The sequence below is a fragment of the Haliotis rufescens genome, unplaced genomic scaffold, assembly GCF_023055435.1.
Source record: "Haliotis rufescens isolate VD_foot unplaced genomic scaffold, xgHalRufe1.0.p SCAF_1, whole genome shotgun sequence".
NCBI lineage: Eukaryota > Metazoa > Mollusca > Gastropoda > Lepetellida > Haliotidae > Haliotis > Haliotis rufescens.
In genome coordinates this window covers 55297666-55321777 of record NW_025963779.1, presented here as the reverse complement: position 1 = coordinate 55321777, position 24112 = coordinate 55297666, and the positions used below count along the sequence as shown (strand labels likewise).

The following is a 24112-nucleotide window of genomic DNA, read 5'->3' as shown; positions in this document are numbered from 1 at the left end:
TACGGACTCGGTACAAGCTACCACACAAACACGTGCATGCGACGTTTAACACCATTTCTCCTTACACCTCAAAGGTGCGTCGCCACCAAACTCACCCACACACTGATCTAAGATTAATCCATCGCCACTTGAAAGAAACGGAGTGTCGCATCTGTATTAAAATGTCAGAGAGACAAGGCCGATACCAACTGTAAGTTCAGAGGAAATCCGTTTCCGACAATACGTACAAACAAAACAACGTTTGGAGCCATGCATAGTCGGACAAATTTAAAAACTGTTTCCTTCCGATGGTTCGTGTTTTAAAACTCCACCAAATAAGCTTCGCAGGGAACTGTAAGTCATACGCAACACATCGCCCCGGTCGGCATGACAATGCCTTGTGAAAACTTTCCCACACACTTCGAAATTGTACTTCATTTATTTTCAAAATAATTAAATTATTCCACATTCTAAGACACGACATAATGACACGGGTTTTCGCGGATGCCATTCAGACTTCATTCTTGAAGTCATATTTCAGTGCATGTCCTCTACAGCACATGGAATACTCCCATATTGGAGACATTAGCAGTGACAGAAACAGGTTACCGCCCCTCCCTTATCGCGGGGGGAACAATCGACGTCTGAACGCGGACACCCCGGACCTTGCAACCAATTGTTCTCAGGTGTACGAATCGCGGGAAAACTATAAATAATTGGCATGGCTGTTGAAATTCTAGCCCGAGACAAAGTGTGGATTTGATTTATAATGTTGGAGGTTGTCGTGGAGAGAGGAGCTCCCCGTCCCTTCCCCTAGGTCCAGTCTAGTTTACCCCCATTAGTAAATCCCTCACCTCACCTCAGTAGCACTGGCCGTTACCCCAAGACCAACTGGCCTGTTTCTGCGGATACTGCGAGGCGTTGAGTGAGAGTGATTATCTGAATGGTGACGGCGTGAGGACAGTCCACCATGCAGTTGTTCACGTCACTGATGCTGGCCATGCTTGCTCAGGTCGTCCACGGTCAGCGTAGTAGGGAGAGAGTCAGACCAGGTGAGAATTGCATAGTCTTGGACACATTGATGTGATTACTTTTGTCCTGATAAAGTCATTGTATGACGACCAGTATTTTATCGCAATGAGTATGCGTGTGCTTGCGTCCCCATGGTCACTTGTATGGTGTACCGACCTTTGAGAGGCGATGAGGCAGTATAGTGGTTGAAGCGTTCGCTCGTCACGCCGAATACCCGGGTTCGATTCCCCACATGGGTTCAATGTATGAGACCTTTTCCGGTGTCCACTGCCGTGATATTGCTGGAATATTGCTCACTCACTCGCTCACTCACTCACTCACTCACTCACTCACTCACTCACTCACCAACCATTGCTGATTGCTATCTGCAGACCGAATTTTATTGGGTGTCGTGTAATAGTCTCATAAATTTTCTCAAACTAACGTTAAATGCAAATGTGATATTTTGCAAGTTACTTAACTATCCTTTATCGACATACTATTGCCTATTATCCGGCCCCAAAGAAATTCAAGTCTTCAAGATCAGCGAAGAAAGTTATGGACACCCTATTATGGGATGCAAAGGGTGTGATCCTTGTTGATTTTTTTAGAAAGTCAAAAGACGATTACCGGTGCCTACTATGCTGATTTGCTTCATCGCCTGAGAGATTCTATCAAAGAAAAGCGGCAAGGGATGCTGACTGCTGGAATTCTATTTTTTCATGACAATACCTCTCCTCACACCCCTCGACTTGCAAAGGCTGCTGTGCGACAATGTGGGTTCGCAGAGCTTCCTCACCCTCCATACTTGCCAGACCTGGCACCAAGTGATTTCCTCAACTGAAGGACGCTTCGTCTAAAGCGCTGTGACGGAAACGATGACCTCAAAGCTGCCGTGAATGGGTTTTTCATGGTGACTTCAGAAAACTGACTTCCTGACTGGAATTGAAAAGCTTCACTATCGATATGAGAAGTCTTTTGAAAAGCAGAGAGAATACGTTGAAAAATAACATTAAAAACATTTTCAAATTGTTGGTTTTGTTTGTTTGGCTTAGAACTTTTGACCAGCCCTCGTAGTGTCGACAGAAAATGCACTGGTTTTGTTGACCTGATGGCCGAATATGTGTCCCTTCCGCGTGGTCAACCATAGTGTTATTGCACATGTTATGTAGAATCGGTGAATTCCCTTATTTTCCCAATGCCAGCTGATATATATTCTCTTCGTTCCAGTGCCTGACGCACGACTTGAAGAAGCGTTCGCAACGAGTAACGAAATATTCTTCGCTGGACAGTTCAGTGCCCCTCGTGACACCAGACGTAGCCTCGTTCTGGCTAGAATCCAGAGTCCTCAGCTCCAAACACTGTTTGAGGTGTCGGTTGGGTTTACTCAACCACAAGGTGAGTTAATGTGCATCTATGTTGGCGTTCACATTTCACATTCATCTTGGAGTGCATGGTTGCCTAGTAGTCTATCGCGCCGCAATTTGTTTGTGGATAGTTAAGTCTCTTTGTCGTGTAAGGATCTGCTGTGGGTTCGAATCCCCCAGATGTGTACTGATAATGATGCTTAGTTTGTTTGCACCATACCAGTGATACAACATGATAACAGCGTGGTGTTGGAGAAAAAGTCTCTGACGTTTACCTTTTTGGTGAAAGCCTCGAGTACGATTAAGGTGCTGACAACCTATAAACACATTCAGGGCGAACCGGGATTCGAACCCACGATCACAGGTTCCTGCACAAAGGGACGCAACTCTGCACTAGTTGCAACGCATTAGGCCATCCGTGCCCCTCCTCTCACATTAAACTGACATACATGAGCTCGTGGATTTTACCAAAGGTGTAAACGCTCATAACACTTATCCCCCATGAAGACCTAATTTACAGTTGGTGATCAGAAACCCATGCTTGTCTTAAGAGGCGACTAACGGGATCGGGTGGTTGGTTGATGCATGTGATCGTATCCCAGCTGCGTAGATCGATGCTCATGACGTCAATCACCGAATGCAAATCGCCGTCATATAGCTAAAACATTGCTGAATGCAGCGATAAACAACAAACAAACAATAATACATAATCATAATCATAATCATAATCATACAAGGGGTACCAATTACCTTATGGAGCACTGATCTGTAGGTCATTTGGCTGATATAAATCATATATGCTGTATTCGTCCGTTTTCACAATGCAGCTATACAGATAAGCAATATATGTTAAGTTTGCTACTATAGTGTACTCTATCCCCCGTATACAATAACACCAGATTGATCTGTATATCATAACAAAGCTTTGTGTCCGATTACATAAGGGATAATTATAAGGGTGAATTAAGTTGATAGTGTAACGCACTGCCCGTGTCTAACAGTTCCCCACCTTCCCTCATACCAACCTCTAGTCGTCGACCCACAAGCATCTGTCACTTATCACGGTATATGTTTTGTATTTAAATTCACTTCGTTCACTTCCGTTGTATATGTATGTAGGACGGAATTCAGCACAAGTTACGCAGAAAAGTTGCAAACAAGTTTTACGTAAGCTAGTACGGACTGTGCAGCCTCTTTTTATGTTATTTCTTACGAGTGTATGCACAACTGTGTGTGCCGTGTCTCAGTTTAAGAACAATAAATCCTACTGACCTTGATCTCGCAACGTGGGACGTGACCGCACGTGCTGCGTTAGGTGGTCGCGGCGGGGTGTGGCGAACACCTGTAGACCCAGTCAAGGCAACGCAAAGGGGAGTTTATAACAACAGAAAAGCGAAGAACAGGTCTCAAAAGATGTTCTGAATGATGGTGTGTTTAGTTTGTATGTGGGCTCCCACATGCCTTGACTTTCATTCGTTGTAAGGTCAGCCATGCTAATGACAACGGTTTAGGATGTCTGTCTTGTCAAAAAGTTAATGTTAGTTCCAGATGCAGAAGCTGGAGTTTCTATCCCAGAATTTAGAGAATTAATTGAAAAATGAATCTAATTCAAGTCTAGAATGGTTTTGCAAGTCTAGACTACCTCAGTTCTGGTTGTTCTGGGCTCCATTTCGACAATATTTTTTCTACCGGATAGTTCGGCAACGACAAGTCCGTATGAGGGTCTACAACGTTTTATTCATTTAGAAGCTGTCCAAGTCTCTGCTGTAGATCCATTTACTTAAGTTGCTGACGATGTTCCTAATATTGTTATATCATTTGACCAGTAGCACCTCGTCCATAATCCCCACGTCTCTCGTGCATCTTACTCCTGCCCTTAAAAGTCTTGAACTGACATTAATTATCCAAGCCTTCAAGAAACGTACACATATATGAAAATGTATCCAATAATGATCCAAGCCTTCAAGAAACATGTATGTGTGACCATTTATCCAATAATGACCCACGCCTTCAAGAAACATGTATGTGTGACCATTTAACCAATAATGGTCCAAGCCTTTAAGAAACATAGATGTGAGATCATTTATCAAATAATGATCAAAGTCTTCAAGAAACATATATGTATTACCAATTATCCAAGAATGATCCAAGCCTTCAAGAAACATATATGTATGACCATTTATACAATAATGATCCACGCCTTCAAGAAACATATGTATGACCATTTATACAATAATGATCCACGCCTTCAAGAAACATATGTATGACCATTTATACAATAATGATCCACGCCTTCAAGAAACACATATGTATGACCATTTATCAAATAATGATCCAATCCTTCAAGAAACATATATGTATGACCATTTATCCAATAATGATCCAAACCTTCAAGAAACATATATGTATGACCATTTATCCAATAATGATCCACGCCTTCAAGAAACACATATGAATGACCATTTATCCAATAATGATCCAATCCTTCAAGAAACACATATGTATGACCATTTATCCAATAATGATCCACGCCTTCAAGAAACACATATGTATGACCATTTATCCAATAATGATCCAAGCCTTCAGGAAACGTATATACATGAGCATTTGTCCAATAATGACCCGAGCCTTCAAGAGATATATAGGTGTGAACATTTGCCCAAGACAAAAATGAAAAAACCAAGAAACAAGTTTATTTGTCACGATTAGAAGAAAAGAACTTACTGTAGTTTTTAAAGAAAGTTTTGCCTTTCCTAATGCTGACAATGTATGCCGTACGCTTCTACAAAATAAATTTAGGCAGCGAATGGACTCATAATTTGATGTGTTCAGCGACACGGACAATTATAAAGCCAAATGGTAGTCAGACGGACACGATTTGTACATGGGTACTATTTTTTTTTATTGTTGGGGTAAATGTCTTAACATCGCTCTGATATTTCTTAAATAATTTCGGCATTACGCATATTTAGACTATCAGGCTAGTTCTTGGTAGCCCCCGTTTGATTAAACTTCAGCTTCCTATTGATATTTAAAGTTCAGCGGATACGAACACAGTTTGAACATATTTGTGCATGTTTAACACCCACGTGATCACGTGCTAATATACAAGCTGGAGTCATGTGTTAAATGGACAGATGTTTCTAAACACCCACGTCATATATTCGGAAATGTAGGAGTGGCGTTCAAAAAGTTCTGCAATTCCTTTAAAAAAGAATGAAACACAAAATTGAACTCATTTCTATTTTCTAACATAATATAAGGACACTCCTTTTAAATGCATTCAAGATTCATTTGTCCTTCATATTTTTTATAGGCCGTTCAAATATGGTACTTGTTTAAACCCTTCCTCGGGCTCGGCATTGAGGGGATAATGCAAGACTGGTCGGCTTGGAGTCTGTGGCAAAATAATTTACACACTTTCTGCTAGCCGTTACATAACATGCGTTTGATTACATATTCGTGACTTTAGTATCAGGTTATAAATCTTAAATTGAAAATGAAATTAAAGCCAAATGGTAATGATTGGCCATCGTTCTCTTTCTACTTCAGTGGTCGTGCGTCTCCGCACACGTGACAGGCGGGAATACCAGTTGACCTTCCCGACGCGTGCCCTACACCAGAATGACCGGAAGCGCTTCATCCTCCATTTTACAGAGATGGATAAACCTAGCAATGGTATTCGACTGTTCGTGGACTGTCAAAACATCGGCCTGGATACAACCGAGATCCCCATCCGGAGTTTACTCAGGGGGAACCTCAATGTTGTAAGTGTTGTCACTCGGATGGAACCAGAAATGTCAGGTCTTATAACTCAGCGGACACTCCAGGATTGTAAGTCTTGTTATTTAGGTGAAACTTTAATAAGGTAACTCGTGTTACAAGGGTGAATCCTTAATGTAGTAAGCCCTGTTACTGAATAGAAAATGCAATGTTGTAAGTCATGTTACTAAATGTATTGAAAATCCCCATGTTGTAAGTCCGGTTATCCCCTAGTTGTAAGTCCGGTTATCCCCATGTTGTAAGTCCGGTTATCCCCATGTTGTAAGTCCGGTTATCCCCATGTTGTAAGTCCGGCTATCCCCATGTTGTAAGTCCGGCTATCCCCATGTTGTAAGTCCGGTTATCCCCATGTTGTAAGTCCGGTTATCCCCATGTTGTAAGTCCGGTTATCCCCTAGTTGTAAGTCCGGTTATCCCCATGTTGTAAGTCCGGTTATCCCCATGTTGTAAGTCCGGTTATCCCCATGTTGTAAGTCCGGCTATCCCCATGTTGTAAGTCCGGCTATCCCCATGTTGTCAGTCCGGCTATCCCCATGTTGTAAGTCCGGTTATCCCCATGTTGTAAGTCCGGCTATCCCCATGTTGTAAGTCCGGTTATCCCCATGTTGTAAGTCCGGCTATCCCCATGTTGTAAGTCCGGTTATCCCCATGTTGTAAGTCCGGTTATCCCCATGTTGTAAGTCCGCTTATCCCCTAGTTGTAAGTCCGGTTATCCCCATGTTGTAAGTCCGGTTATCCCCATGTTGTAAGTCCGGTTATCCCCATGTTGTAAGTCCGGCTATCCCCATGTTGTAAGTCCGGTTATCCCCATGTTGTAAGTCCGGCTATCCCCATGTTGTAAGTCCGGTTATCCCCAAGTTGTAAGTCCGGTTATCCCCATGTTGTAAGTCCGGTTATCCCCTAGTTGTAAGTCCGGTTATCCCCATGTTGTAAGTCCGGTTATCCCCATGTTGTAAGTCCGGTTATCCCCATGTTGTAAGTCCGGCTATCCCCATGTTGTAAGTCCGGCTATCCCCATGTTGTAAGTCCGGCTATCCCCATGTTGTAAGTCCGGCTATCCCCATGTTGTAAGTCCGGCTATCCCCATGTTGTAAGTCCGGTTATCCCCATGTTGTAAGTCCGGCTATCCCCATGTTGTAAGTCCGGTTATCCCCATGTTGTAAGTCCGGTTATCCCCATGTTGTAAGTCCGCTTATCCCCTAGTTGTAAGTCCGGTTATCCCCATGTTGTAAGTCCGGTTATCCCCTAGTTGTAAGTCCGGTTATCCCCATGTTGTAAGTCCGGCTATCCCCATGTTGTAAGTCCGGCTATCCCCATGTTGTAAGTCCGGTTATCCCCATGTTGTAAGTCCGGCTATCCCCATGTTGTAAGTCCGGTTATCCCCATGTTGTAAGTCCGGCTATCCCCATGTTGTAAGTCCGGTTATCCCCATGTTGTAAGTCCGGTTATCCCCATGTTGTAAGTCCCGTTACTAATGGAAAAAACTCAGTGTTGTAAGTCATGTTACTGGTGAAAAACCTCAATGGTGTTAGTTTAGTTTGATACACGGGAAATATTAATGTTGTGACTCTTACTCCAAGCAAAAAACCTAAATGTTGAACTCGTGATCATTTTGGGAACACCGTAATGCTGAATCTCGTGGTCCTTTTGGGACACCTCAATGTTGAAGCTCGTTGTCCTCTTGGCACAGTTCAATGTTGAAGCTCGTTGTCCTTTTGGCACAGTTCAATGTTGAAGCTCGTTGTCCTTTTGGCACAGTTCAATGTTGAAGCTCGTTGTCCTTTTGGCACAGTTCAATGTTGAAGCTCGTTGTCCTCTTGGCACACTTCAATGTTGAAGCTCGTTGTCCTTTTGGCACAGTTCAATGTTGAAGCTCGTTGTCCTTTTGGCACAGTTCAATGTTGAAGCTCGTTGTCCTTTTGGCACACTTCAATGTTGAAGCTCGTTGTCCTTTTGGCACACTTCAATGTTGAAGCTCGTTGTCCTTTTGGCACAGTTCAATGTTGAAGCTCGTTGTCCTTTTGGCACACTTCAATGTTGAAGCTCGTTGTCCTTTTGGCACAGTTCAATGTTGAAGCCCGTTGTCCTTTTGGCACACTTCAATGTTGAAGCTCGTTGTCCTTTTGGCACACTTCAATGTTGAAGCTCGTTGTCCTTTTGGCACACTTCAATGTTGAAGCTCGTTGACCTTTTGGCACAGTTCAATGTTGAAGCTCGTTGTCCTTTTGGCACAGTTCAATGTTGAAGCTCGTTGTCCTTTTGGCACACTTAAATGTTGAAGCTCGTTGTCCTTTTGGCACACTTCAATATTGTAGCTCGTAGTTCTCACAGGAATCCTCAGTGATCTAGCTTGTAGTCCCATAGAAAATCTTGTTTTATTCACGGTCTTCGCCTTGAACGCTTTCGCCCCCTGAAGACCTGCAACAAGAAAGGGTTCTTTACCCTGCAATAGTAAAGAATTTTGACTTTTCCTTGTTACCGGACTTATCCTGACAACATTGCACACATGGCTTGGACTATTGCGAGTTTTAGAAGGCACCTCGCCACAACATGGGGAGCAGGCAGGTTCTTCATATATGTGGGACTTCAAACAAAACTGGATTGTGTTGTTTAAGTGGTTTTATGGTTTCCACATGTACATCGGCGACAACTGGTATGTAATTCTACACCTATTTCCCGCTGTGGTCACTTCAAACAAAGACCTTTCATTCTGCCATGAACATGAAATCTGCAAAGTGCTATATACAATGGCGGGTGTTTAGGTGAAATAGACACGCCACCGGTCAAGTCTTTGACTACTGAAATACCCCCACATGGAACGCCTTAGTGAGATTTGTGAATATTGAAATGCGTGCCACATTGTGTCAATATTGCTGGGTGACATCGCGAGCTGAGGAAAGCGGTAAAGGCAAGCAGTTCGCCTCAAGCAGAGAATGCAATAACTTCCCATACATACAACTCAAAAGAAGTTAAAGAACACCCGATTCTTTTATATTACTATAGGGTGGCCCAGTCGTCTAAGGCGCTGCGATTCGCTGTACAGAGTTGCGTCCCTTGCAGAGTTGCGAAACCTATGATTATGGGTTCGAATCCCGGTTCGCCCCGATTATGTTTCTAGGTTTGTCAGTACCATACCCGTGCTCGTGGGTTTCACCGAAGTGGTAAACGTCTGAGACCTGCATCACTTCGGGCTTTCCTCCCACATTAAGCTGACACGCCGTGATATATCTGGAATAATGTTAAAAGCGGCGTTAAACCCAATTCACTCACTCACTCACTCATATTACTATAGTTAATATGTCATGCTATGACAGATTAATCACAGTAATACGACATAACTGGGTGTCCTTTAACTTCTTGTGGGTAGTATATTGTCTTGGAAAATACAAGGTGCTAGTTTTGGATTCTATATGCTATTTATGAGTAAACAACTGAAATAATTGAAATAATATTGCATAATATTGAATTTAGTATGTTTACATTTACATTATACGTATACCAATACTACTGGGACTATAGTTAGCATGGAGAAAGGTTACTGTAACCAATGTAACCAATCAGATATTAACTGTGTTACTTTGTTGTTATCATGGTATGGCGGGAACTATGTAAATCCAAGCTCAACAATACTTGTACCAACCTTTTACGGTCTCTCTCAGATAAATCAGCAGAATGAAACAAAATTCAGACAATTGCATTGTATACAGATATTTGTGTGATGGCCTTAAAGAGCACCACAGTACCACGAGTGGCAAGTCAGGTGAACAGTTGCCTTGCCTTTGCATGTGTTTGTGATGGTGTCACAGGTGGGGCAGGATACGCTCACCTTTTCGCGAATACCTGGTATCATCACTATTTGATAGTGATTAAAAGACACACATATCAACCTCATAAATTTCATTATAGAAACCCTTTTTATGCAGTTTTTATTATAATGGTATATCACTCGGGATAAGGATGCTGGTATAATTTCTTCAAGTGGGTATGCATTTAATACAAATACACCTTATAATGCCCGCATATCGTTTGAGACGATGTTACTTTGTATAATTTCTTAAATTTTTAGTTAAAATTTGGGTATGCATTTAAAATAAATACACGTTTAAGACGATGTTACTTTGTGGTCGCGGAAGACGACTACTACGGTTTAATATCGGAACTTCGCTTCTTTCGAACTACGGATTACTCGAGCTATACTCCAGTTAATCACTGTAATTGTGCTTTGTCAAGTAAACATTAAACCGGTGGAAATAATATTGATCTAATCATCATAGCACTCACTTTTGAATATATAATGCGTTCTTGTAGCGATATAACTGAAACAATGCCGATGCCATATTAAATCCTATGTCACTCAATATTTCAGAGACGGACCCCGAACTTTAAGTTCTACTCTCGGACGTCGTTGGACAGCATGTTGTTGTCTCAGGGCTGTGGCAGGAACGCATACAACATCCCCACGACGACAGAGGCCCCCAAACTGGAGGTTCCGGCGTGGGCAGAGGAGAGGTTCAGCCCTGAGAGGAATGTTCCTGCTGAACGATCGACACCCTCACCTGACACGTCAAGACAGCAACCAGATGCGTCTAGAGGTCGACAGCCAGATCCTTCCAGAGGCCGACAACCAGACACCTCCACGAACCGCCAGCCTGATTCTGCGACAGGCCAGCAGCCTCAGCAACCTAGGGGACGACAAAAGCCCCAACAGAAAGGAGGGTACATCAATGTGGATGATCTTACTAACAGGATTAACCCTACAGGACCAGGAGCAGGTGATTTGTTGCATACGGAATATAATGATCTGCAATGAGGGGACATATCAGGGAATACGTAAAGTGTTATAGATTAGGGATAGTCACCGAGTCATACGAAAAGGCTAGAAGACCTTAGGTCACACGTGGCAAAATTTAATTCTTTTTTCACACCCCAGTAGCAAAGGTTCCACAAGGCCTACACAAGCCTTTTTTATAAAGCTGCTTGACAGATAGGTGTAATGTTTATCTCTGTGTTCAGTAATAATTCATGAAAAATATACCGGTACTAAAAACAAGTTGAAGAACACACGATTTCTTTTCATTTGACGATAGTTTATCTGTCACGTCATGCTATGTATGTTGCATGAAGTATCATGGTGTCGGGTGATACCGGGGAAGAAGTGGGTTCGATTCCTAACCCATTCTTGGTCTTCTCCGCCGTGATATTGCTGAAATACTGCTACTAGCATATTCAAATCAGAGAAACATTGGCCTTCTCAATGGTGTCTCTGGTTTCTATAAAGAACCATTGCTATTATCTGTAATGCATTTAGACAAGTCAAAGCCAGAGATAATTGCAACTATGACTAGGGTCGCATGAAATTTTCTTCTTAGTCAGGATGTTACTAGAATATTGTTGCAGACCCTTCCGTACAGATGATACAGGCGATGTTGGAATTGACGCGGACGGTGCAGGAACTTCAGCGTCAGATGCAGAACCAGGTGAGTCCATGTAACAAGGTGGGTGTTTGGCCAGGATGGCTTGTTCTTGTTGAGTATAGTTTCAATTTTGTGGAGATTCCAGGGCACAGCACTCACCAATACCCATGCTTGTTGGGAGCGAGTTAGTCTGTCATCCTGCCTAAAACAAATATATCCAATAAAGCCCATGCAAGTTTATAATGCTTGGCAAGACTAGATTACTGCAGTATTTGAAAGTTAAAAAAGACTCTGGGCTCCTTTGGTTTTTTCTGTAAAATATGTTCATTTCAGAGACTAAATGTTAGTCTAGGAGCGGGTGTGAAAGTTTGGTTTTAATACCCCCGTAATAAGAGGTTCTAAAGTGTCTTTACCGAGACGGGAAGATATATGGAGAACGTAAAAAACACAGAATTTGTCAGTTTTGTGACTTAAACACCGTAGAATGGGATCAACATTTCTTACAAATATGTCCCTTGTATGTTGAACTCAGAAAACAGTTCATTGATTAATATTATGTCCCTTATTCTAGTTTATAGAAGTTTGTTTAGTTAATGTCAAGTAACAATGTAGTGATAACGAAAGAACTGTCAATGACATTTTGCATGCTATGGAGCTATGTGTTAACATAGTAATGTATACACACCCATTACTATATAACATGTACAATAGGCCCATGATCCCTCAGTATTATGAATAAAGACATCTTGATAATGATACTTACGTTTTGGGTCACCTTGACCACTTCATTGTGTTTCGATCATTCTTACGCGATCAATGACAACTTGATGTGGAAAACTGAAATATGCTACATTACCTCGAGAAAATGTTATTGTACGTTATGATGGCCCCTTCAGTAACCGGTTTCATTCGTCACCACTCGCCCCTTTCCGTAACCTGCAAGAAGACTCGTCCCCATATCGATAAATGTTATGTGCGAAAATACGACAAACCAACCAGAATGCGCGTATGATTTCAAGTTCTTCGTCAGAATACCTCAGAAATAATTTTCGATTTGACATATGTCTTGCATCTAAAAATTTACCCAAGACACAGTTAAATGTGTTCAATCATACTGTATAATTCCGCATATCCCGATGTGCTTTAAATTGCATCTGAAATATATATAATATATGGTGAAATATATGTGCACCATTACGCAACGAGATGACAATTGTTTTAGGTATGCCCGTTTGCGCTAAGACGGAACCCGGTCGCAAAAATGGCCATGAGAGGGGCACGGGTTGCTATTCGGCTTGTCCCGGAATAACACGAGTTGGTCACGAATGAACCGGTTTGTCCCAAAATGACACGAGTACACTAAACTAGTTGTCGGCAGGTACTATAAGCAGATACATATTACACAGTGTGATTCTCATCCCCATGCTAAGTTTCAGTGGAAGCGGGCAAGCGGAAGATAAAACATGTATGGTTCACAGTAAGATCAGTGTTGTGCTACATTCGAGGTGCAACACTTGCTTAATAGCTGTTGAGAGCTTTAAAGACACTTAAAGCAGAAACCTTAAGGATGATTAAAACAAAACAATAAGCAACCTTTTCGATATAATAACATTTTCCAGTAAATAAGCAACCTGTTCTATGTAATAACATTTTCTGAAAGTGGAAATTCGTTTATGCATGATGATATGTATTCAACGGGGGGATGGCTGGATATTAAACAAAAATATTTCTTTTCGCGGGACGGTTCTTTATGACCAGTGAGAGATGAGAAAAACAAAATACATTAGTAAGGGCTTGGTACTTTACTTCATAGATGTTTTTCTTTTTCAGGAACGTGAGACACGCGCTTTGAGAGAGGTGCTTGCTGGTTGTGCAATGTGTAGAGGAGCGAGTGAGTTGAGATACCCTTGTCCAACACACAATGTCTAGTCTTCATCAACAAATCTTCGCTTTTATTCTTATGTAAAAATTACATTTTGGGGTCCACCCATCCAGTTTTAGTTCAAAACTGTTGGAAACATTCTTTGCTGCACGCCTTTGATTAGAGATTACTTATGCACTGGTTTTTAATATTACCCTGATGTCATTTAATATTTGTATACAGTAAACTACGTTTATAACGAACTGACGGTTCTTACGAACTTATATTTTTGTCCCGGCCACTGCTGTATATATGCTATACATATGCTTATAACGAACTACGGTTATAACGAACTAAAATTAGTGGCCCCTTTGAGTTCGTTATAACCGTAGTTTACTGTATAACAATTGAATAACAATAAATGTAATTTATGATTTGTTCCATAAAATAAGGGGAAAATAATTTTAGCCCCAAATGAAATTGTTCGGCTGTTCGTGTTTAAAAAATTAAAAAAGATATCCTCTCTCAAGTAAGGTAAATCCATAAATTAGTATTCATGCAGAAAATATTTGAACATCAATGCTAACAGCAACATGTAAGTGGTTGTCTTAGTTTACATATAAACTGTTGGCTTTATATCCAGGTGAGCTACAGTGCCATGACACTATATTTTCTCTCTAATTCCTTCAAGATGATCAACCCTCGCCCTTGAACGTAAGACGATGCTCGTCCAGTCCATGTTTCGAGGGTGTCAGGTGCGTTGATACGGAGACCGGCTTCCGGTGTGGTGCCTGTCCGCGTGGTTACCATGGAGATGGAGTGACATGCACGCGTCATACCTCGTGTGCAGACAGCCCTTGTTATCCAGGTAAAGACATATGCTAGCTGAAAATGAATTAAGAAATACATCTACCGCAGAGTTGTCACATAGATTTAATAGCGATAAATTTCATTTCAAACCGAAATGCCAGCGGAAACTACGAGGGGGCCCCGGACAATCCGACTAAATAGCTGAAATATACCTGATGTTGCATACATTAGTATGTCTCTCCCGAAAGGGGGGGGGGGGGGGAGGGGGGGGGGGGGGGAGCTATTTGTTTTTGGCTCTGTTCCCGTTGGCGTTGGCTTCTAAGGCGTTCCCAACCTATTCCGAGCCATTACTTGAAAGAATTTTCAATGTTTTTCAACGAAACTTGGCATATGCCTTGCTCAGCATCTTAACTGGTGCCGTTTTTATTTCAAAATTGTTCATTATTTATGTTTCCATGGAAACAATTTGGACTCAGACTCACACAAACTCTAGGGCTTCGTTTCCGAGCCATAACTCTTAAACTAATTAATATTTTTGGATGAAACTATACATTTGCAATGACCACATGCTCAACTATTGCCTTTTCATACTTTTCAATTTTTAGTTTTTTTTTAATTTCTTGTGCTTAGTCCCAAACAATAAGCGTTTGTTTCCCTCCTAAACTCTACACTTTATGAATATTTCTGTATGAAACCATTATCTTTCCGTCTACAATTTGCAGTTGTTCTTTTTCGGATTTGCAAACACATTCATAGTAACAACTTGAACTAATGTATCAAAAAATGGTAAGTGGAGACATCTGTTTTCATGATAAAAAACACATTCTTGTTACATGATGTGTTATGAGCCCAACAAGCACAAGGGACAAACGACGATTAAGCACTCGTGGAAAACGACAATTTTAAGGCTCTTCGACGTTTTTCGAGTGTTTGGCGTCTCATAACAAACGCATATTGCAGATTGATGTGTAAATTCGATGTATATTTCAACTAAGATTGACGGTGTTTGCGACATTGTCAACTTTTATATATGTGCGTGCCCTAGTACTCGGGGCGGGAGACCCATGCACCTACAAAGCAGTGCAAATAGATACCCATGCGGATGATCGGGCTGTAAAATCAGCAGTTTTAGTTATGTATTAGAGATATTATTGCGATTTGAGACTTCTAACTGACTAATGACAATCAATTATTCTCCCATGTACAAATACCGATAAACAAAAACTGCGATATTAGTAAAATTGTATTTATTACCAGACAGAAACAAATAAAATTTAGTATTGATCGCCATGAAGAAAGATCTTTCATGTTTTATGCGAAGAGAAAATCGTAACTTTGATGACCTGAAGTGTTGTTCCATGGTGCCCTCTTGAACTACCATTCATCATCATTGAGGTTGGTTGGTTGGTTGTTTTACGCCGCACTCAGCAATATTCCAGCCATATGACGGCGGTCTGTAAATAATCGAGTCTGAACCAGACAATGCAATGATTGACACAATTGGGATCGATGACATGCATCAACCAAGTCAGCGAGTCTGACCACCCGATCCCGTTAGTCGCCTTTTACGACAAGCATAGTCGCATTTTACGGCAAGCATGGGTTGCTGAAGACCTATTCTACCCCGGATCTTCACGGGTCTCATCAATGAGGAAAAGTATTCAAACATGGAGAAACTGCATCATCAATAGGTGTGTAACGATTTATCTCGAGTACTATCGATTGTCTATGGAGTGATTCTAATACGTCAATAGCAAGTTGAAATATCGATAGTTGTAATCGATACATGTTTGACTATTTACAGTCTCAATAGACGTAATGAAAAAAATAGAAAAAAATCTGGTTATATGGTAGCCATGGTGACAATTTTTACAAAGTTCACTGCATTGAAAGAACCATCGAAGGCCTGATAAAACAATAACGTTAATCTTGCGACTTTTATCCTGGGTGTAGGAGTCCGGTGTGTGGACGGGGAGCGAGGCTTCCGCTGCGGATCCTGTCCCCCCGGGCTGACCGGTGACGGGTCACGACGAGGATGCCAACCCATCAAGGTCACGTGTGCAGCAAGACCATGCTTCCCGGGCGTGACCTGTGAAGATAGGGCCAGCGGCTACGTGTGCGGCCCCTGCCCCACAGGCTACTCCGGGAACGGCACCGTGTGCGAGGACATCGACGAGGTCAGTCATCTCTGGGTTGTTTGCCATAAAGGTCCCACGTCAAGATTCATGTGTGGCTTAGAAACAAAATTATATTACATGTGGTTCTGATTTTTTAAAAAAAGAATATTCCTAAAATATTTCATTATATGGTCTGTTGGTTGTTTGGTTTATAGTCCATCAAGAGCCTCTTATTTGTTTTGTTTGTTTGTTGTTTAACGCCGCACTCTGCAATATGCCAGCTATATGACGACGGTCTATAAATAGTCGAGTCTGGACCAGACAGTCCAGTGATAGATATCATGAGCATCGACGTACGCAATTTGGATACGATGTCATGCATCAACGAAGTCAGCGAGCCTGACCACTCGATCCCGTAAGTCGCCTCTTTCGACAAGCATAGTCGCCTCTTACGACAGGCATGGGTTGCTGACGACCTTGTCTACCACGGACCTCTTCTAGGTCTATCAATGAAACTAATTACAAGTTCACATTTCAAAATCGGGTATTATGTTTTCTTTGCAGTGTCGATACAGCCGCCCATGTGATGACTTGGCCATGTGTGAAAACCTGTCCCCCGGGTTCACGTGCTCAGCTTGTCCCCCGGGCTTCACTAGTCCAGAGATTCAGGGGGTGGGGATCGCGGCCGCTCAGCGTCAGAAGCAGGTAGGTATACAACGGCAAATTTATAATCAGTACTCAAACGTATTCAAGTTCAGGCACGAAAATTATCCAATATTTAAAAAAATCCAAAAACCAATATCTTAAAATGTAATCACTATGCAAATGCGCCACAATATAAACTGTCGGTCAAAGGAAAATATACACTTAAAAATGTAATTTGACCAAAACGTTACGAGGCTGGAAATAATCATCGAAACTGCAAACTTAAAATGCAAACCACATACGCGTATTAAATACCCCCCCCCCCCCCCCCCCCCCCCCCCCATTCGAATAACCATTTATTGTTCATTTCCATTTTGGCCATTACTTGCATACTTTTTATTTTCCGGCAGTTTAGATCGAATATTATTATATTTGAGTCAGTTGAATGTCTTAAGAAATGAAGAATATATTAGTAATACTTAATTTACACAAAGTACGTGATCTAGACTACCAGTTGTCAGACTTTCATTTTGTGTGGAAGCCTCAGTGGCTGAGTGGGTTAGATCGCTGACTTTGCGATTAGATGCCTCACTCTGGAAGTGTGGGTTCGAATCCCGGACGGGAATCAGCCCCCCAAAAGTACGAGAATCTGTACTTTACTCAGAAAGTGTTGTCCCAAATATAACATGTGTTATACTTAATTATTGATAGAGAAGTTCCTATTTATCCTTGGCACACGTAAAATCGTTATATCAGACGATGTAATTCTATGGCAACGTAGAATGGTTATGGTCGCAATATGGTCTCACATCGACATTCCATTTGTCTCGAACGAGAGGGGGCATGGGTGGCCCAGTCGTCTAAGGCGCCGCGATTCGCTGTGCAGAGTTGCGTCCCTTGGGCACGCCAGAAACCTATGATTGTGGGTTCGAATCCCGGTTCGCCCCGATTATGTTTCTAGGTTTGTCAGCACCATACCCGTGCTCGTGGGTTTCACCGAAGTGGTAAAGGTCTGAGACCTGCATCACTTCGGACTTTCCTCCCACATTAAGCTGACACGCCGTGATATAACTGGAATACTGTTAAAAGCGGCGTTAAACCCAATTCACTCACTCGAACGAGAATGAACAACATATATGTGCGACGGTCCCTGGGACTTCGCGCTAACGAGGTTTCATTGTATATATAATGTACATGTGTACAGCATGAAATAGTTCGCTGTCCCTTTCAGAAATTGAGTTGTGTATATGAAGTAATGCAATATGTTGTAACTTTTTACCTGCCCAGGTGTGTACGGACATCAACGAGTGCGAGGACGGTAACGGCGGCTGCGTCCCCAATTCCGTCTGTATCAACACTCCGGTGAGTTTACAACATCGCTGGCATTATACAGTGTTATGCGTAAATGTTGCGTTAAGCTGCACGCAGCAATAGTACAACTGTATGACTGTGACCTGTAGATGATGGAGACAAACAAGGGACCCCGTGGGGACTTCGGGTTAGAGTTGGTCCCCAGCAGCCTATGCTGGTCATAAGAAGCAACCAAATAGGTCGGGTGGTCAGGTTCGGTGATTTGATTGATTGCGTGTGTTCGTACCTGGATCGATGGGATCACAATATCGATCAGTGGCTTCTCTGGAACAGACTCGATTACCCACATAGCCGTCATATGGCTGGAATATTGATGAGTTCGGCGTTAAAAAACAGACAAACAATTAAACTAGTTAACAACTGGCCACGCCGTCGGGGTACGATGACACGAAATCACCGCACCTGGCCACCCGATCCATGATGCATACGAGAACCGTGGGGACGGATTCTAACCCGGAATCTCTAAGGTGGGGTAGCCTAGTGGTTCATGCGTTCGATCGTCACGCTGAAGACCAGGGTCCGTTTCCCCACATGGGCACAATGTGTGAAGCCCATTTCTGGTGTCCCCCGACGCGATATTGCTGGAATATTGCTAAAAGCAGCGTAAAGTCACTCACTCTAAACATTTTTATCATCATCATCATCATCATCATCATTGTGAGCAATATATTTCACATCAATGTGACAAAATGGGATAACCTCAATTACTAGTGACTGTGGATAGTATTTGATATCCGTGACTACCCGTGAAGATTCCGGGGTAGAATAGGTCTTCAGCAACCCATGCTTGCCCTAAAAGGTGACTATGCTTGTCGTAAAAGGCGACTAACGGGATCGGGTGGTCAGGCTCGCTGACTTGGTTGATGCATGTCATCGATCCCAATTGCGTGGATCGATGCTCATGATGTCAATCACTTGCTTGTCTGGTCCAGACTCGATTATTTACAGACCGCCGTCATATAGCTGGAATATTGCTGAGTACGGTGTTAAACAACAAACAAACCAAACAAACCAATGATATCTGTGACTATCCGTGACCGTGATATCCTATATTAAGATAGTAACTCTCAGCTACACATTATTGATGTTGTTTGGTGTCATGGCCGACGTTGGTATCCGGTGTTCACACCGACAACAGGTACGCCGAGTCAAGGTCCGATCATATAGTCGAGATGTAGCTGGGTCGATGTTTCGTCATTTATTTTTCAAAAACACCCAAATCATTGATACGAAACAGGACTTTTATGTTTTATCTAATTTCTTCCGAAAGTTGGTGTTCATCATTAAAATTTACTATGACCGGATATTTTAAAATATTTTTCTACATAATTGTTTTAGCATTTAAGGAATATTATTCAGAAATTATTGCATTTAACTTGTGGCAGTGTTGTACCTTCCAATGCATAATAGTGAGTGAGTATGGTTTTACGCCGCTTTTAGCAATATTCCAGCAATATCACGGCGGAGGACACCAGAAATGGGCTTCACACATTGTACCCATGTCGGGAATCGAACCCGGGTCTTCGGCGTGACGAGCGAACGCTTTAACCACTAGGCTACCTGACCGCCCCTCAATGCATAATAAGAATATCTCATCGTTTTGTTGATATGACAAAATATTTCAAAATGAAAATTGTTGAGAAAACTGGGAGATCTTATGAAAATCCATAAGCTCCAAGACACTATTCTAATCTTCATTCAATAGTTTCTTTTCCATTATCTTGCATATCAACTGGGTCGTGAGTTTAAGGTTGGACCGTCCGGGTCAGCGCATCTAGCGGGTTAGTGAAGGGAAGATAAATTGAAAAAGATCGCCCATTCCATCTGTGATGTAACGGACATCAGAACAGATGAAGCGCTCGTAACATGATTGTCGCCAAAATACCATGCCACATGGACAAGCCATGGAAATATTGAAATTTGGAGCTGAACTAAAATATCTACACTCGCTGTTCATCGTGTTATGAGCTAGCTCCAAGTAGAGAGCTATCCTTGGTATCCACCATCCAGTTTCAGTTAGTAATGGTTGCGGTTACCGTATCTCACTATATTTCATTAAAGTTGAGCTTTGAAACTGGATTCCAGATCGGCATCCGGGCACCCGAGTCCCTATTACACATCAAAGAAGTCTCAATATCACATTTCAATCATCTTAACGACACCCGAATCCCATCTAAGTGACACTGATGGCACACGGTTCCCATCAAAGTCACCTTATGGACACTCGATCCCCTTATGTCCCACCCTCAACATACCCGGTCCGTGGGCACGGGTGGCCAAGTCGTCTGAGGCGCCGCGATTCGCTGTGTAGAGTTGCGTCCCTTGGGCACGCCAGAAACCTATGATTGTGGGTTCGAATCCCGATTCGCCCGGATTATATTTCTAGGTCTGTCAGCACCATACCCGTGCTTATGGGTTTCACCGAAGTGGTAAACGTCTGAGATCCTCGTCACTTCGGGCTTTCCTCCCACATAAAGCCGTGATTTAACTGGAATACTGTTGAAAAAGGGCGTTAAACCCAACTCACTCACTCACACCCGGTCCCTTCGCTCGTCACGCCGAAGACCCGGGTTCGATTCCCGACATGGGTACAATGTGTGAAGCCCATTTTTGGTGTCCCCCGCCGTGATATAGCTGGAATATTGCTAAAAGCGGCGTAAAACCATACTCACTCACTCACTCACACCCGGTCCCTATCTAAGTTACATTGATGACACCAGTATATGGTAAACCAGATCCTTCGCTTTGAATAGTGGTGGAATATTGTTGTTCATGTACTATGCTTACATTTGAAAATCATATAAGTAGTGGAGAGTTACCAACACTGTTTTCACTGGCAGGGTTCAAGGGTATGCGGCGAGTGTCTACCAGGGTTTATAGGGAACCAGACTGTGGGATGCCGGGAGGGCGGCCTTCTGTGTCCTGACGGGAGTACGAGGTGCCACGGCAACGCCAAGTGCGTCCGACGACCAGGACAGGAGGGCTACTTCTGCCAGGTGAGAAGTTTGTTTGTTTGTTTGTTTGTTTGTTTGTTTGTTTGTTTGTTTGTTTGTAATAATCGAGTCTGGACCAGACAATCCAGTGACTGACATTATCAGCATCGATCTGCGCAATACGATGGCATGCATCAACCAACTCATCGAGTCTGACCAACCAATCCCGTTAGTCGCCTCTTACAGCAAACATGGGTTGCTAAAGGCTAATTCTACCCGGGATGTTCACAGGGAACAGCTGTAGGTCAGAACACATACTGATTCAATATCTTCCAGAAAAGACTGCCGGTCCAAAGAAGGTATACACCCATGTTTGATGTTGACCAAAAATGAAACAAACAAGAAATGGTTAATCGATGGTGATGTATTTGAAACGTGTATCATAGATGTGTTTTGAGCCTTATGTTTCCAGCGTTTCGGCGACTGTTTCAACCTCACGAGGTTTTGAAAACGTTTGTAATTTTTGGGTCAAATCCAGATTTCATATAGGTTCTTTTGCCTTCCAGTTAAGTTGTCATGTTGCAATATACCTTTACACGTTGTTCTCAGACGATCACCTATAATACAAAATGTTTAGTATGCTGCATATTTCATATAGGTTCTTTTGCCTTCCAGTTAAGTTGTCATGTTGCAATATGCCTTTACACGTTGTTCTCAGACGATCACCTATAAAACAAAATGTTTAGTATGCTGCATATTTCATATAGGTTCTTTTGCCTTCCAGTTAAGTTGTCATGTTGCAATATGCCTTTACACGTTGTTCTCAGACGATCCCCTATAAAACAAAATGTTTAGTATGCTGCATATTTCATATAGGTTCTTTTGCCTTCCAGTTAAGTTATCATGTTGCAATATGCCTTTACACGTTGTTCTCAGACGATCCCCTATAAAACAAAATGTTTAGTATGCTGCATATTTCATATAGGTTCTTTTGCCTTCCAGTTAAGTTATCATGTTGCAATATGACTTTACACGTTGTTCTCAGACGATCACCTATAAAACAAAATGTTTAGTATGCTGCATATTTCATATAGGTTCTTTTGCCTTCCAGTTAAGTTATCATGTTGCAATATGACTTTACACGTTGTTCTCAGACGATCACCTATAAAACAAAATGTTAAGTATGCTGCATATTGCATATAGGTTCTTTTGCCTTCCAGTTAAGTTATCATGTTGCAATATGACTTTACACGTTGTTCTCAGACGATCACCTATAAAACAAAATGTTAAGTATGCTGCATATTTCATATAGGTTCTTTTGCCTTCCAGTTAAGTTATCATGTTGCAATATGACTTTACACGTTGTTCTCAGACGATCACCTATAAAACAAAATGTTAAGTATGCATCATATTTCATATAGGTTCTTTTGCCTTCCAGTTAAGTTATCATGTTTCAATATGACTTTACACGTTGTTCTCAGACGATCACCTATAAAACAAAATGTTAAGTATGCTGCATATTTCATATAGGTTCTTTTGCCTTCCAGTTAAGTTATCATGTTGCAATATGACTTTACACGTTGTTCTCAGACGATCACCTATAAAACAAAATGTTTAGTATGCTGCATATTTCATATAAGTTCTGACAAATATTTTCATGTGTCTCTTCACTTTGTCCGACAGTGTAAGGTCGGCTACGCCGGGGACGGCAAGCTGTGTTTCCGCGACACCGACTTGGACGGCATCCCGGACGAGGACCTGCCCTGTAGTCACCGACGGTGTAGGAAGGTGCGTACAGTTGCTATGGTTGCTTCACTCAGTGGGAGCTCGTTTCTATCATAAGAATGGACTCAACAAATCAACAAGTATTTTCGCTGTTTGATTTGCCAAGGATACTCCCCGGGGAGTTGAGAATAAAAAGACCGTGGATATTGATCCACTGACAGCGGTAATAATGTAGTGCATATTGGTGTTATTATTATTGATGTTATTATTATCATTAAGGCCCAGGGTTAAAGGGTGCAATGTGTGCATGTGGTCCAATGCAAGCAGCGTGGAGTCTCTCAAAGTAGTGAAATGGGGTTTAACGTCGCGTCCAAGATTATTGCACTTATATTGCGACGTGCATGCACGTGTATGTGTGACTGGTGCCGATTTACAGTGCTAGCCCACTGAGATACCATGCCGCAGTTTAACATGGATACCCCACTCAGATGATGATGCTAGATTATTGCTAACGGCGGCGTAAAACCATACTCACTCACCAAAGTACCTGTTACCCTCTGTAAAGTTGTTGTTGACATACTCGATGGTAATGCTGGTCCACAGTTTCCTGTGGGTGGTTAGGATGGCACAGTGATGCATGTGCCGGTACACAATTCCCCTGATTGATTACCATGTGATCAGATATAGTTTTCCTGTCACACTTATAATGTTTCTCGTGAGACGGATTACTGAAATGAAATAATATTCCCTTACTAAATCTGATTCCAGGACAACTGTATCGATGTGCCAAACAGCGGTCAGGAGGACGCCGATGGAGACGGCATTGGCAACTCCTGCGATGAGGACATGGACAACGACGGTATCATCAACAATCCGGTTAGTGGTCCTCTAGAATTAATATGATGATGTATACACATGTTTTGGATTTAGAGGACAAACTGAAATGATTTCAGAATATTGGCTAAACTGCGACGTAAAACAAAATGCATTCACTAACAACTTCGAGTACGTTAAGTAGATATTGTCATCATCTTGATCTGGATTTATTAAACAATCCGAAACATTTTCACACAACCCATTAATTGTCTTTTTTCATA

General features: G+C 42.1%; 1 protein-coding gene across 1 annotated transcript in view; it reads left to right on the top strand.

The window, feature by feature from the left end:
• Window positions 1-709: 709 nt before the first annotated feature.
• Window positions 710-24112, top strand: part of LOC124131537 (cartilage oligomeric matrix protein-like) — a 36698-nt gene continuing 13295 nt past the window's right edge. Inside the window, exons 1-13 of the mRNA XM_046494847.2 lie at window positions 710-1031; window positions 2221-2388; window positions 5910-6124; window positions 10506-10911; window positions 11537-11616; window positions 13384-13444; window positions 14106-14282; window positions 16178-16401; window positions 16906-17046; window positions 18274-18348; window positions 21198-21353; window positions 22974-23078; window positions 23784-23891. Coding sequence (XP_046350803.2) covers window positions 950-1031; window positions 2221-2388; window positions 5910-6124; window positions 10506-10911; window positions 11537-11616; window positions 13384-13444; window positions 14106-14282; window positions 16178-16401; window positions 16906-17046; window positions 18274-18348; window positions 21198-21353; window positions 22974-23078; window positions 23784-23891 — 1998 coding nt within the window. The 5' untranslated portion in view covers window positions 710-949. The remainder of the gene's footprint in view (window positions 1032-2220; window positions 2389-5909; window positions 6125-10505; window positions 10912-11536; window positions 11617-13383; window positions 13445-14105; window positions 14283-16177; window positions 16402-16905; window positions 17047-18273; window positions 18349-21197; window positions 21354-22973; window positions 23079-23783; window positions 23892-24112) is intronic.